Source organism: Petaurus breviceps, unplaced genomic scaffold (genome assembly GCF_028583685.1).
Source record: "Petaurus breviceps papuanus isolate PSGF00001 unplaced genomic scaffold, PetGlider_PUasm1.0 190, whole genome shotgun sequence".
NCBI lineage: Eukaryota > Metazoa > Chordata > Mammalia > Diprotodontia > Petauridae > Petaurus > Petaurus breviceps.
Window position 1 is genome coordinate 9499786 of NW_027185810.1, and position 13921 is coordinate 9513706.

At 39.2% G+C, this 13921-nt stretch overlaps 1 protein-coding gene across 2 annotated transcripts in view; it reads left to right on the forward strand.

Moving 5' to 3' along the window:
* Positions 1–4063: 4063 nt before the first annotated feature.
* CDKAL1 (CDK5 regulatory subunit associated protein 1 like 1) overlaps positions 4064–13921 on the forward strand; it is a 704048-nt gene continuing 694190 nt past the window's right edge. For both annotated transcript variants that reach the window (XM_069092496.1, XM_069092497.1), the window contains exons 1-4: positions 4064–4223; positions 4780–4817; positions 10613–10782; positions 12078–12190. In XM_069092496.1, the coding sequence (XP_068948597.1) occupies positions 10613–10782; positions 12078–12190 (283 nt within the window). In that variant the 5' untranslated portion in view covers positions 4064–4223; positions 4780–4817. The remainder of the gene's footprint in view (positions 4224–4779; positions 4818–10612; positions 10783–12077; positions 12191–13921) is intronic.

Consider the following 13921-nt stretch of genomic DNA (forward strand, 5'->3'; position numbering starts at 1 on the left):
CCCCCCCCTATTCTCCTGCAGGGTGAGATCCCCTATTTAGTGTGTATTTCCCTCCCTCCTCAAGCCAGATTCAATAGGAATAAGGTTGACCCATTCCCTTTTGCCTTCCTATTCTTCCCCTCCATTGTAACCATTTTCCCTTGCCTCTTCTGTATGAGATAGTTGCCCCACTCTGTCTCTCCCCATCTCCTCTCATTATATCCCTCTCACCTCTTAATTTCACCTTTTAAGTATCATCCCTTCCTGTTAAATTGGTCCCGTGCCCTCTATCTATGTATACCTGTAAACATATATACACACATTCACATATGTATTCATATGCCTGCATACCCTCATATAAAGACATATATATATATATATATAATATATATTTCTAATCCCTTCAACTACTGAGAAAAGTTTCATAAGTTACAATTATTGTTTTTCCATGTAGGAATGTTAATAGTTCAACTTTGGCCAAGTGGCTCAGCAAGCAAGAGCACTGGCCTCAGTGCCGGGATGACCTGGATCAAATCCGGGCCCAGACACCCAGCACCACACCCAGAAACAACAACTGGCCGTGCAACCCCGAGCAAGTCACTCAACCCCAATTGCTTAAAAAAAAAAATAGTTCAACTTTGATAAGTTCCTTATGATTTCTTTTCCCTGTTTACCTTCTCATGCTTCTCTTGCTTCTTGTATCTGAATGTCAAATTTTCTATTCAGCTCTGGTTTTTTCAGCAAGAATGCTTGAAAGTCCTGTATTCCACTGAATGACCATATTTTCCCCTGAAACAGGATACTCAGTTTTGCTGGGTAGGTGACTCTTGGTTTTAATCCCAGCTCCCTTGACCTCCGGAATATCACATTCCAGGCCCTTCGATCCTTCAGTGTAGAAGCTGCCAGATCCTGGGTTATCCTGATTGTGTTTCCACAATATTCAAATTGTTTCTTCCTGGCTGCTTGTAATATTCTCTCCTTAATCTGGGAATTCTGGAACCTGGCTATAATATTCCTAGGAGTTTTCTTTTTGGGATCTTTTTCAGGAGGTGATTGGTGGATTCTTTCAACCTCTATTTTGCCCTCTCGTTCTAAAACATCAGGGCAGTTTTCTTTGAGAACTTCTTGGAGGATGCTTTCCAGGCTCTTACTTTGGTCATGGCTCTCAGGCAGTCCAATAATTTTTAAATTATCTCTCTTGGATCTATTATCCAGGTCAGTGGTTTTTCCCATGAGATATTTCACATTGCCTTCTATTCTTTCATTTGTTTGGATCTGTTTAACAGCATCTTGATTTCTCATAAAGTATTAGCTTCCATTTGCTCCAATCTAATTCTGAAGCAATGAGCTCAGTGAGCTTTTGAGATTCTTTTTCCATCTGGCAAATTCGACTTTTTAAGGCATTCTTCTCCTCATTGCCTTTCTGAGCCTCCTTTGCCATTTGAGTCAGTCTGTTTTTTAAGGTATTATTTTCTTCAGTCAGGCTGTTGACTCTCATTTCATAATTTTCTTGCATTGTTCTCATTTCTCTTCCCAATTTTTCCTCCACTTCTCTTATCTGCTTCTTAAGGTCCTCTATGGCCTGTAACCAGCTTGTATTTTCCTTTGAAGCTTTTGGTGCAGGAGTTCTGACTTCACTGATTTCCTCCTGTTCCATGCCTTGCTCCTTCTTATCCCCAAAATAGGAGTGCAATGTTGAAATCTTCTGTCTGCTTTGTTTCCTTTGCCTGCTCATTTTGCCACTCAATGATTTGACTTTTGGGCTTTTTGCCACAGTAGGACTCTGCCACCAGACAGGGGAGTTTTCGTCCCAAACGCTGGGGTTTTCTCAGCTGCCGGAGGTATTAGATGGGTGACCTCTCTGAGGTCTCCACACGCTCTGGCAAGCTGGACACACACCCCAGGACCTCCACCCTAGACTGCAATCCAGATCCAAGCAGGTTAAAGCAAGAGCGATTACCCCTCAGACTGGTGCTTGGTCCCCCTACACTCTGCAGGCCAGGAGCTGAAGCCGCCATGTGGCGCTGGCAGGCTGTGCCGGAGTCTCAGAGGTTTCTCTCCCCGGGGGTAAAAGCCACGTACTCCCACTTACTGGGTCCCAAAGTCCAGAATGCACTGGCCTCTCACCTTGTCCTTCGCATCTATGTGTTGATAAATCTGGAAACGGCCACAGCTGCTGCTGATCTGGAGTCCCTCTGGCTGGCGGCTGGTCAGGCCTGCCCTGGGGTTCTCAGCGGGAGGTTAGCTTCTCTGTGTCATTTTGTGGGTTCTGCAGCTGCAAAGTTTGTTTAGAGTCCCGTTTTTACATTGATTGGGGAGGGTGGAAGCCGGAGCTGCGGGAGGGTCGTGCTTGTACTCCGCCATCTTGGCTCTGCCCCCGAGCTTACAATTTAATAGGGGAGAAAACATGCCTACAAATATACACAAAGCACACTGTATACGGGATAAATTTGTCATTCAATCATTTTTCCATTGTTTCTGACTTCATGACCCCATTTGGGGTGTTCTTGGCAAAGCTACTGGAGGGGTTTGCCATTTCCTTCTCCAGTTCATTTCATAGATGAGGAAATTGAGGCAAACAGGGTGAAGTGATTTGCCCAGGGTCACACCCATAGTAAGTGCCTGAGGTCATGTCTTCCTGACTCCAGGCCTTGTGCTCTATCTGCTTTGCCACCTAGCATGCATACAGGATAAATAGGAATAATTAAAAGAGGGAAAGCACTGGAATAAAGGGGTGTTAGGGAAGGCTTCCTGCAGGAGGTAGGATTTTAGGTGGGACTTAAAGGAAGTCAGGGAGGTTGGTAAAGCCATAAATTGTGGTTGTGGCCATGGAGTAGCTAAGAAAGGAACATATAAGACAACTTATGACTACACAGTGGAGAAAAAATATACGCACACACAAATATACAATATATGAATATGTCATATAATATATATTAAGTGTATGTATTAATCTATATGGCATACAAGTATCTCTGTCTTTCTGTCTCTCACTTAAAAAACAACTAGATTTTACATTACATCGATTTCCATTCTGCAGCTAGGTGGTGTAGTGGGTAGAGTACCAGCCCTGGAAGACCTGATTTCAGATTAAGCCTCGGACACTTACTAGCTGTGTGACCCTGGGAGAGTCACTTGACCCTGTTTGCCTCAGTTTCCTCATCCGTAAAATGAGCTGGATGGGGAAATGGCAAACCCCTCCAGCATCTTTGCCCAGAAAACCCCAAACGGCGTCTCTGGAAGAGTCAGACACAACTGAGCGTGTCTCCGCCATCCCACTGTGACCACTACCCCAAGCTCATTTAGCTGCCAAATGAACGTATGATAAAGACAAGTGAACTAGAATGGCATTGCAGAAAGAACGCCGGATTTAGAGTCGGAGCATATGAATTCAGATCTCAGCTGCGTCGCTCATACGTCCCGGGGAAGCTCCCTGGACTGCTCTGGGTCGGCTTCTTTGTTGGGAAAATCGGAGAGCGGGCCTTCCAGCGCGTGCTGCTGCTGAGCCGGCCTCTGCTGGTCCCGGCGATCGGCTCCGGCGGAGGAGCCATGGGACGTGCGGCCCCACGGCTGCCTAGGAGTGCGAGGGGGGATTTGGACTCTCGTAACAGACACGTGTAGTGGGGTTGGGGGCGGGGGTGAGGCAGGTAAAATACATCATTTGACTTGATCCTCACAACAATTTTGAGCCGATAGTTGGAGAATAATAGGAGGTAGGGATGTGTGCACCTAACCAATGTTGAAAGCTTTAAAGCGTTATATAAATGTTATTACTACTGTTATTTCAGCATTTAAAATGAAGAGCTAAAGACAAATGATCTGCCCACACGCGTTATGAATCTGGACTCCACCGCCTGAGTCATGTATAGACCTTCAAACAAAATTCGCCCACTGTCAGGCTGGATCTATTCTGCCAGCAATTCTGGTCCTTCCTCATAGAACTGAAAGGTCTCCAAGTGTTCAAACGCTTAGGTGCCCAAGGCCGCGCGTGCGCAGCAGAAGGGACCGCCAAGAAAATAGCATCTTTTCCGCGCTTCACTTTACTTTAAATGTAGACCAATCTCGGACAGAGTTTGCGTTTTCTCGTGTGACGGAAGTTGACTCCTCCGAGCCACCGTCCTGGTGCGCGCGTAGAAAAGCGGGGCGAGGACGTAAGTGTCATGGCGAGCCCCATCTGAAGTCTCCAGCTGTTGCCGGATCGTGGACTTTGGGCATCTAATCTTCTTTCCCTCGCCGTTCACGTTGTAAGTAGTCTAGCTGGCACCCGGGGAGGGGAGGATTGGGGCGAGGGAAGAAGGGAACTGAACTTCCAAGAAGCCAGAGCTGCCTTGCCTCTGACACAGAGGCCCGGCCTTCCCTGGGCCAGCGCCGCGCGCGCGTTTCCTTCTTTCTAGGGCCCCCGCTTCCCGGCGCTAGGCAGGGCCCGGGGTCAAGCTGGGGCCGTGGGAAAAACGTCGGGAATCCCAGGCTGCAGGCTCGAGGACTGTGTATGCGCCTGCAAGATCTGGCTAAAAGTAATTCTGTGTGTCAGGTGTGCAGTCATGGACGATAGGGCAAACGCCTAGCAGTTTGGGGGATAAGTAGAAACCAAAAAAAAAAAAAAAAAAAAAGACATAACTAAGAAGCAACTGCTCTCTGTGACAAAAATGCAGAGGGTGGCAACCCTAAAGGTAGGGAACCCTATTCGTTGTCTGAACAAAGGCATTTTTCTGCTAGTTATTTTAAGCTTTTTAAAAAAACATGTCATTTTTACGAACATTAAGTGATTTCGCTTTTTCTAATTTGTCTTTTTCAACCTAGCGATCAAGAGGAGGTGAGACAAATTGCAGAAATTCAAGGTAATTTTTTTGTTTGTTGTTAGTGGTTTCAGGTTAGAGTTTAATCATCTTCACGAGACCCCTCCCACACCTACCCCTCTCTTCCAAGGGGAGCAAGGAGCATTCTGGTTGAAATAACGTGTTTGGGCTTGTAACGAGAAGACTTGCATCCAGTCGTGGCATTAATCTCCGTTGTATTTTGTAATAATAGGTAATGATAACTGGTGTTATATAGTGCTTTAAGGTTTTCGAAGTACTTGTCTTCCAAGGGGAACAGGCAGTATTCTGGTTTAATAAAGTTCAGGGCTTGCAGTCAGAAGACTTGCATCTAGAACTTGCATTAATCCCCATCCTATTGTTTTGTAATAATAGCTAGTATTTTTATAGTGCTTTAAGATTTGTGGTGTTCTTTACCTTTATTAACTCATTCATTATGTAATCTTCCCTGATAGTGTCACCTTCTTGAGGTTAGGGACTATTTCCTTGTTTTTCTTGTATCTCCAGCACCCAACATAGTGACTGTCATGTAGGAGCTTATTAAATGTTTATAGACTGATTGATAGTGAAAATTGCCATGAGGAAAGGCTATATAAAGTCATTCATCTGGCATTTATTAAGTGCCAGTCAGACACTGCGCTACATGTATGTAAACTGTGCTAAACACACTCATACACACACAATTAGGGATAGTATAGATGCAAGACACTAAAATTAAAGAAGACTGGGAAAGACTTCTTGCAAAAAGTGAGGTTTTAGCTGACATTTGAAGGAAGCAGGGAAACCTGGAGGCAGAGTTGAAGAGGGAGAGTACACCAGGCATGGGGTACAGGCAAAGAAAATTCTTGGATGTCATGTGTAAGAAATGGCAAGGAGGCTAGTGTCATAGGATTGCAGAATGTTTGGAGGGAAATAAGGTATAAGAATACTGTAGAGGTAGAAAGGTGCCAAGAATGGAGGACTTAAAATGCCAGGGCATTTTATATTTGATCCTGGAGGTGATAGGGAGCCCATTCCTTTCATTTTATAGATGGGAAAGCTGACGCCCAGAGAGTTGGATGCCTCGTCCAAGGTAGAAAATGTAGTAAGTGACAGACCCAGGAATTGAATACCATAACCCTTCAAAGCTATTGCTCTTCCCACTGCATTATGCTGCCTAAGATAATCATCTGTACCAAGATAAAATTATCCTCCATGGATTGTGTTATTTGACTGTGCCTTTTTTGCCTAGTGCATACCCATCCTTTTTATTTTCCTAATTTCCTTTTTCCTATGACTCTTAAAAACCTCCCGCTTTTAAGTGAAAATTTTCAGTAAAGGGTTGTTTGAGAGACAGAAGGTTATAGAGTCATAGATTTACATATGAAAAGAACTTTGGAGGTAGTCTTTTCCACTCCTTCCATACTTCATAAATGAGAGAACTGAGGCCCATAAAGGTTAAATAACTTGCCCAAGCTTCCACAATTTGAGCCCTATTCTGTAGTTCCATAGCTGGCCCTCTTTGTAGGCAAATAGGTGTGTAAATAAACTGAAGTGGGTGAGAATTTTTGAAGTCCCCCATGAGAGACTGTGTTAGTTGCTGTCAGTGCTTATAGCCACCTTCTCCTGTGTTGTTGTCTGCCCCTACAACTATTGCCATCCTATGGGACTTGGAATGTCTTTCACCAACACTGGGATTTGAGGAAATGATGGAGCATAGGTGTACAGTTTATGGTTGAAGAACAGAGGCCCTTTTAACCTAATAAATCCTGAAGTTCAAAGAATGAATCCTTGCTTCTCCTTTGAGACATTATATGTTCTCATGATATACATTGTCATTATTATGCAATTAATCTTCAGATCTTCATCCGATTTCATTCTAACCACAGAATTCTGACAATTCTCAAGGTCTAGTTATAATAATAATAGCTAACAGTTACAAAGCACTTACTGTGTGCCAGGCACTATGTACAGTTCTTTACAATTATTATTTGCTCCTCACAACAGCCCTGGGAGGTAGGTGCAGTAATCCCCATTTTACAGATGAAGATACTAAAGCAGACAGTGGTTAAGTTACTTGCCCAGGGTCACACAGATAGTGTCTTGAGGCCAGATTTTAACTCTTTTCTCTATGAGTCCCAGCCTGGTGCTCTATCCACTGTACTAGAATTACATATAGTTCTTCAATTGCCAATTGGAAGTCTGTACTTTGTTTTTCTGTCATCACCTAAAATTCAGTATTCTAATCTGAATCTTCTCTCCAAACTGACCACCTCTCGTTTCTTAAGTATTTTGTTTGATTACTTTTAATTTTCTCATTGCTATATTCAGTCACAGTTTGATGCTTGTCATTGAAATATGTCCTTTCCATTCTCTTGACAGTACCTTGACCCAGACCTTTAACACATTGGTAGATGTTCGTAAATTGATCAATCCTTCCACTATACTCTGTGTTCTCTGTCTCTGTCTGTTCTTTGCTGTTCCCTTCCCCCCCGCCATCCTTCAAATTGCCACTAGACTAATCTTTCATATTTACTAGTTTGTGTTATTCCTCTGCTTAGAAACCTTCAGTGTCTTCATATAGTGTATGGAATGAGGTTCATATTATTTTGTCTGATATTTAGGGCCCTCTGAGCCCTGACAATACCCTGCCTATCCATCCTTTTCTCATTCTACTACCCTTCACATGACTATTCAGTAGACAAAGTGGATTGTATTGTTGACATCAACATATATGGATCATCATTATCATAGATAGAGAGCTGGAAGGGAATTTGATGGATCTAATTGAAATCATTCACTTTATAAGTGAGGAGAGACCCAAGGAAGTTGTAATGTCTTTTCCTAAAGCATCCTCTCTTTCTCTGCCTCTCCTGCCCCTCTTTCACCTGTGGAATTTCTAGCCATCCTTTGAAATTCAGCTCTAATTCTGTCTCCTTAGTAAAGCCTCTGCTTTTTCTAGTCAATGGGGACAGGATTTAGAGCCAGAGGATGTTGTTTCAGGTCTTTGCTCTGCCACTTATTGCCTGTCTGGCCTTGAGTAAGTCACTTGGATAGAATGGTCAGAAAATGTAACAAACTTCAATACTATCATAACCTGTGACCAGAGGTGAAGTCTCTACCTTCATTTGGAAACTTGTGTGTACGTTTTTTCAGTATTTGGTTTGTCATCTGTAAAATGTGGGGGTGAGACTAGATAAGCCCTGTCAAACTCAAATAGAAAAGATTTACAGCCTAAATGGTTTTGTTTTTTTTTTTGCTTTTTTGGAGGGCAATTGGGGTTAAGTGACTTGCCCAAGGTCACATAGCTAGTAAGTGTTAAGCATTTGAGGCCAGATTTGAACTCAGGTCTTCCTGATGCCAGGGCTGGTGCTCTATTCACTGTGCCACCTAGCCGCCCCAACAGCCTACATGTTGACTTTGAAAACTACACATTAACATTTTTTGCATTGTATTGAATTTTGTTAAACATTTCCCAATTACATTTTAATCTGAACAAATTTGACACCTCTGGACAAGACGACCTCTAAACATTTTTCCAGTTCTAACTTGGATCCCATGATTTGTGAGGTCCCTTTCAGCTAAGATGAGGAGCCAGTAAAGAAAGAGAAGTGACGATCAGATCAGTAGGGACCAGTGCATTGTAATGGAAGAAGAAGTCATTTTGATATTGAAAATGATTGAAGGTGGTTGAAAAGGAGATTGTGGGATGGGCTTAACAGGGTCACATGAATATCAGCTGACATCATGCTCTGTTAGTACTCATCTCTTCCCTGGATTCAGTGTAAATTTAGAGGGAAAGAAAGCTTGAAGGGCAAAATTTTGACATATTTTGAAATATTTTGGTCATGTTTACTTTTGTTCAAAAAAATAAAAAAGATAAAACTCTTGGGGAGTATAAATCAGTAATCATAGACAATAATTATAAACATTAAATGCAAATGGGAAGAAAATGTAGAAGAATTAGAGTAAAGAACATACTAATAATAAGCCTAGGATGGAGGTGGGAGTCACTTAGAAGAGAGAGATATCCAGAAACTGAGATAGGAAAAGTCGACAATTCTGTGTGAATATAAATAGGGAGCAAAATATTTCTAAAGCCAGGCCCAAAGAATCGTCATATGGAGACTGTCATCAAATGTAATTTTAGTATTAATTTACTAAATATGTAGGTCTCTGTATATCAGAGACCTATTTAAGAAACTCATACTAATGATCTCTTAATTGCAAAAACTAATGGCCTTTTCTTAGTCCTTATCCTTATGTACCTCTGTAGCTTTTGGCACTGTCAACCACCCTCTTCTCCTTGATAGTCTTTTTTTCTCTAGGTTTTCATGACACCATTCTTTCTTGGTTTTCTACTCATCTGACAGCTCCTTCTCAGTGTCCTTTGTTGGATATTCATCTAGGTCATGCCTCCTAATCATCGGTGTCCCACAGGGCTCTGTCTTGGGCCCTTTTCACTTTGCCCTGTCACTTGGTAATCTCATCAGCTTCCATGGAGTAAATTATCTTTGCTGATTTATTTAGGTCTAAACTTTGTAGTCTCCAGAATTGCAACTCCCATCCCCGTCCAATCAGTTGCAAAGATCTGTCAGTTTTACCTTTGGAATATTTCTAATAAAAATTTTCTCTGACGTTGCTATCACTCGAGTATAGATCCTTAAAATGATTTTCCTAAAGCACAAGTCTAGTATCCCCTTTCCCTCCCTTCAGTAAACTGCAGTGACAATCTAACACTTCAGGATCAAATATAAAACCCTCTTTGGTGTTCAAAACCCTTCTTAACCTGATTTTCCCTGCTTTTTCAGTCTTATACCTTATTGTCTCATATATACTTGGAAATCCACAGTGAAACTGACCTTCTTACTGTTCTCCATCAATCAATAAACATTTATGAAATGCCTACTATGTGTTGGGCACCATGCTAAGCTCTGGGGATACAGAAGGAGGCAAAAGAAAGTCCCTGCCCTCAAGGAGTTTACAATCTAATAATTGTTTCTTGAACAAGATACTCCCATCTCTTGGCTCTTGGCATTTTCTCTGCTTGTCCCTTCACTACAAATGTTCTCCCTCCTCATTTCAACCTCCTGGTTACCCTGGCTTCCTTCAAGTCCCAGCTAAAATCCCACCTACAGGAAGCCTTTCCAAATCCCTGTTAATTCTTGTTCCTTCCCTCTGTCATTTATCTCCATTTATTTTGTATATATTTTATTTGTACACAGTTGTTTGCCTGTTGTTTCCCCCATTAGATGGTGAGCTCCTTGAGAGCAAGAACTGTGTTTGTCATTTTTTGCATTTCCAGCTTTTAGTATAATGCTTGGCACACAGATATTCAGTGTTTTTTGACAGACTGATTCATAATCAAATTATGTTATGCTAAGGATGGGAACTAGACTTGCGATTTCATGGCACTATAGGGAGCTCTCCTTTGAGGAAATGCCATTTAATAATATAGCAATTTAGAATCTTGCAAAATAGAAACTAGGGCCACTAAATTGTTCTTAATGATCCCTGTGGGCCATGTATTGACTTAGTCTTAAAATGTAATATTACATATGTGCTATTATATTTTTATTTATTTGGATAAATTTTCCTAACTACGTTTTCATGTGGTTCAGGCCACACTCAGGAGTATTGTGGCCTACATGTTTGATATCTTTGGTCTAGAGCACAAAGAGATTATGTGACTTTTCTGGGATTATTTAGGTAGTTTGCAGTATGATGAGAAGAAATTTAATATACCTGTGAATTACGATTATATGCTCTTTTTTGTTATGGGGAAAACATCTGCTGCATCTGAATTATATTTCATGTTACCTTTTTATCTTATGTGGAAGATGCCTGCTGCATCTTGTGATTCACCACTTGAAGACATAGAAGATATCGTGTCAAGAGAAGATTCAAAGCCTCATGATAGATATTTTTCAAGAAAAAGCATTGTTCCAAAGGTGCGAATACGTAATACCCAAAAATGTTTGCAAGAGGAAGATCATCCACCAAATGATAGGTTAGTGTTCTAAAATTTACTTGCTTCTTTATGAAAAATGAAAAATTTAGCTAATGTATATTAATGTGACCATTTCTGTTTTGAATTTAAGCTATATGGGACTGGGAAAATGAAGGTTACTTTTTAATGACAGTGTCAAGTAATTGATATGTTTCAGAGTTTTTCAAGATAATTTTAGAAAATTCCACTGAAAAGTAAAAGAAACAGCTTAGCAAATATGTGATGTTCCATGTTATAATTTCTTACTAGAATTATTTATGTTAATTTATTTGTATTGTGGGATTGCCTTTTTTTTTAGGCAATCCCTAGTAGTTATAACTAAGTCAAACAAATTTTATTTAAAAATTTTTCCATTTTAGTGTTAATTTGTATTTTTTTATATTTACATGAATTTTAATGATTGCAAAATGCATCATCTTGAAGAGTAATGTTTAATATCTAAAGTTAGACTAGTGCCATCTAAATTTGGGAATAAATGTTTTGCATGAAAATTTCATTTTTAGAATCCTTTGTTTACATAAGGAGAATTAATGTGAAACCTTAGTTAAAGTGGTAGAAAAAGCTCTCCTCTCTCCTATGTCTTTCCTCTTTCCTGTCTTTGTTTCTGTCTCTATCTGTTTTTTCTTCCTCTCTTTTTTTTTTCTTTATCTTAACAGCTCTGAATTTTGCCTCCTGAAAGCCTAAAAGATTTTGTGGTTCCTAAGAGTTTCCATTTTAGTAATTCTTTCAAGAATTGACTAGTAAACTATTTTTTTTTCACTTCTCTATATGGTTCTGATAGGTCTGGAGTACATTTAATTTAATATTGAAATAAGTTATCTATGCTTTTTTTATGTCATACTTTTGTGGTAGACTGATGATTCTTAAATTTTCCCTCCTAATTCTGTTTTGTAGGTCAGTTGGTTTCCTATAGGAAATATCTTACATATCTCTTTTTTTCAGTCTTTTGATTTTGTTTTAAATATATTTGTATGTGTCCTTTCAGGATATGGACTTAATTGTAATACTTTGATAATGGTAATAAGATATATTTTTTTAAACTATAAGGGAAAAAGCAGAAGACATTACAAATGAGATTTTTTTTTAGAAGTATATTAATCTTTATTTGCAGAAGACTTCAAGCAAGAGTTAGTATTTATGGCTGTAGTTGAAGTATGTGATCTGAATTGGTAGATAGCATGTGTAGTGAAATACATATAATTGGGCAGATGCAATTTTGGCTCACGTGGAGTGACTATTAGATTTTGTTTTGAAGTTGTTTCAGCTGACTATTTTACATTCTAATTATTCCATAGTACTATTCCTGGTATTCAGAAAATTTGGATACGGACATGGGGTTGTTCTCACAATAATTCAGATGGAGAATATATGGCTGGTCAACTAGCTGCTTATGGATATAAAATTACAGGTAATGCATTCAGTACTATTCTATTTTTTGAATACTAATCAATGTTAGCTGTGTTCTAGTTATAGGGGCAAAAGATGTTACAGCTTAGTGTCTTTTAATTGCAGTAGAAAGAACACAATTACTTTTCTCCCTTGTTCTGGAATGTCTTGGTCAAATTTAGACATCTGCTGAACCGGGGGTAAAAAAAAAAACCCAACATATTTTTGAAGTAACCAGCTGGCTTTTCACTGACTAAAAGTTTGCTCATATCTAGTTTAGTATCAGGATTTGTGCTAACATATCACTTAGTTAAAAATATCCCTTAGCAAAAACTTCTAAATGTTTTTGACCAATAAGTTTAAAAAAACAATAGCTCTCAGCATTGGCCTTAGCTGAATTTGTGGTGTGCTTATTTATTCCAAGTTTTAGTTTCCAGTTTGATTCAGCAAGCATAGACTTTAATTATCCATACTTGTTTTCATAAATATTCTTGTACAGTTCAACTTGAATGGTATAATTTCAGCTTTATGAGTTTAGAAATGTTACACTAATCTTAAAACAATTAATATTTAATTTAGTTTCATTTATAATCTAGTAAACAGCACTATGTATTTTATGCTCCTAATTCTGTTGTTTGATATAAAATATCCATCCTCATGTGTTTATTTTACTTTATATATTAAGTACCAGTGATGTACAACTAAGTTCAGTTCTTGATTTTGTGATTTGCGTTCTTTTGAGAAAAGTGAAAAGGAAAAAATACTGTTGTTTGCATTTGATTATCTATATTATGGATTATCCATGGTCACTTTTTAATCTCAGGCTAACTTCTCTCATTCATCCTTCTGGGTCATTTTTCTTAGCTGCCCAGCTGGTATGTATACAGAAAATGCAAACTAAGACTAATATTAGGTTAAGTAAACATAATTAGGAAGTTAAATTAATTGTATGGAGATCATAATATTTTCTTAAACTAAATATTGAAGGATTTAGGCTTATCCATGCCACTGGTTCCCTTTATTAGCATGGATAATTGGAGCTTGACTTTACTTTGTAATGCATGTATTTTAGAATGTATTTTACTATAATATTTTAATAATCAGCTGTCCCATTTAAAAGTCCTTGTGATATACTAGTCAAAAACACAAATAAAATATACTTAATTTTTAGCTTATAATGATGCATAACTATACTATCTTGAAAACTACATAACAATTAAACTATTGTTTTTAGTATCATTGGAGAAATTTTTACTACTTTTAGGCAAGGGTGGTGGTAAACTGGGAAGGATTAGGTGGATAAAGTATTACATTGTTTATACAAACAGGTTCAACTTTCAGATCTAAGTAGTTAGTTATCCCCTTAGCAGAACTTCTAAGAATTTAATGAGATTAGTTAATGCTGGTAGTGGCTCTTTAAATCCTCTTGGTTTACTTTGAGAAGGGAGTACAGTTAATTTTTAAAAATAGCTAAAATTCATATGAAGCCAAAGTTATTTTATTGTCAAGTTAGGTAATTGATTTTTAGTTCAAATATGAGGTGTGACTGTAAAGCAATGAGACCACTTTTCTTTGGCTTGTAATCTGGCTCTGAATGCAGTTTCCAAGGAGAAGTTGTACAAATTTTTTTTTTTTCAAGCAATTGGGGTTGAGTAACTTGTTCAAGTTTACATGGCCAGTTATTTCTAGGTGTGGCGCTAAGTATCTGAGCCCGGATTTGATCCCAGGTCATCCCGACTCTGGGTCTTGTGCT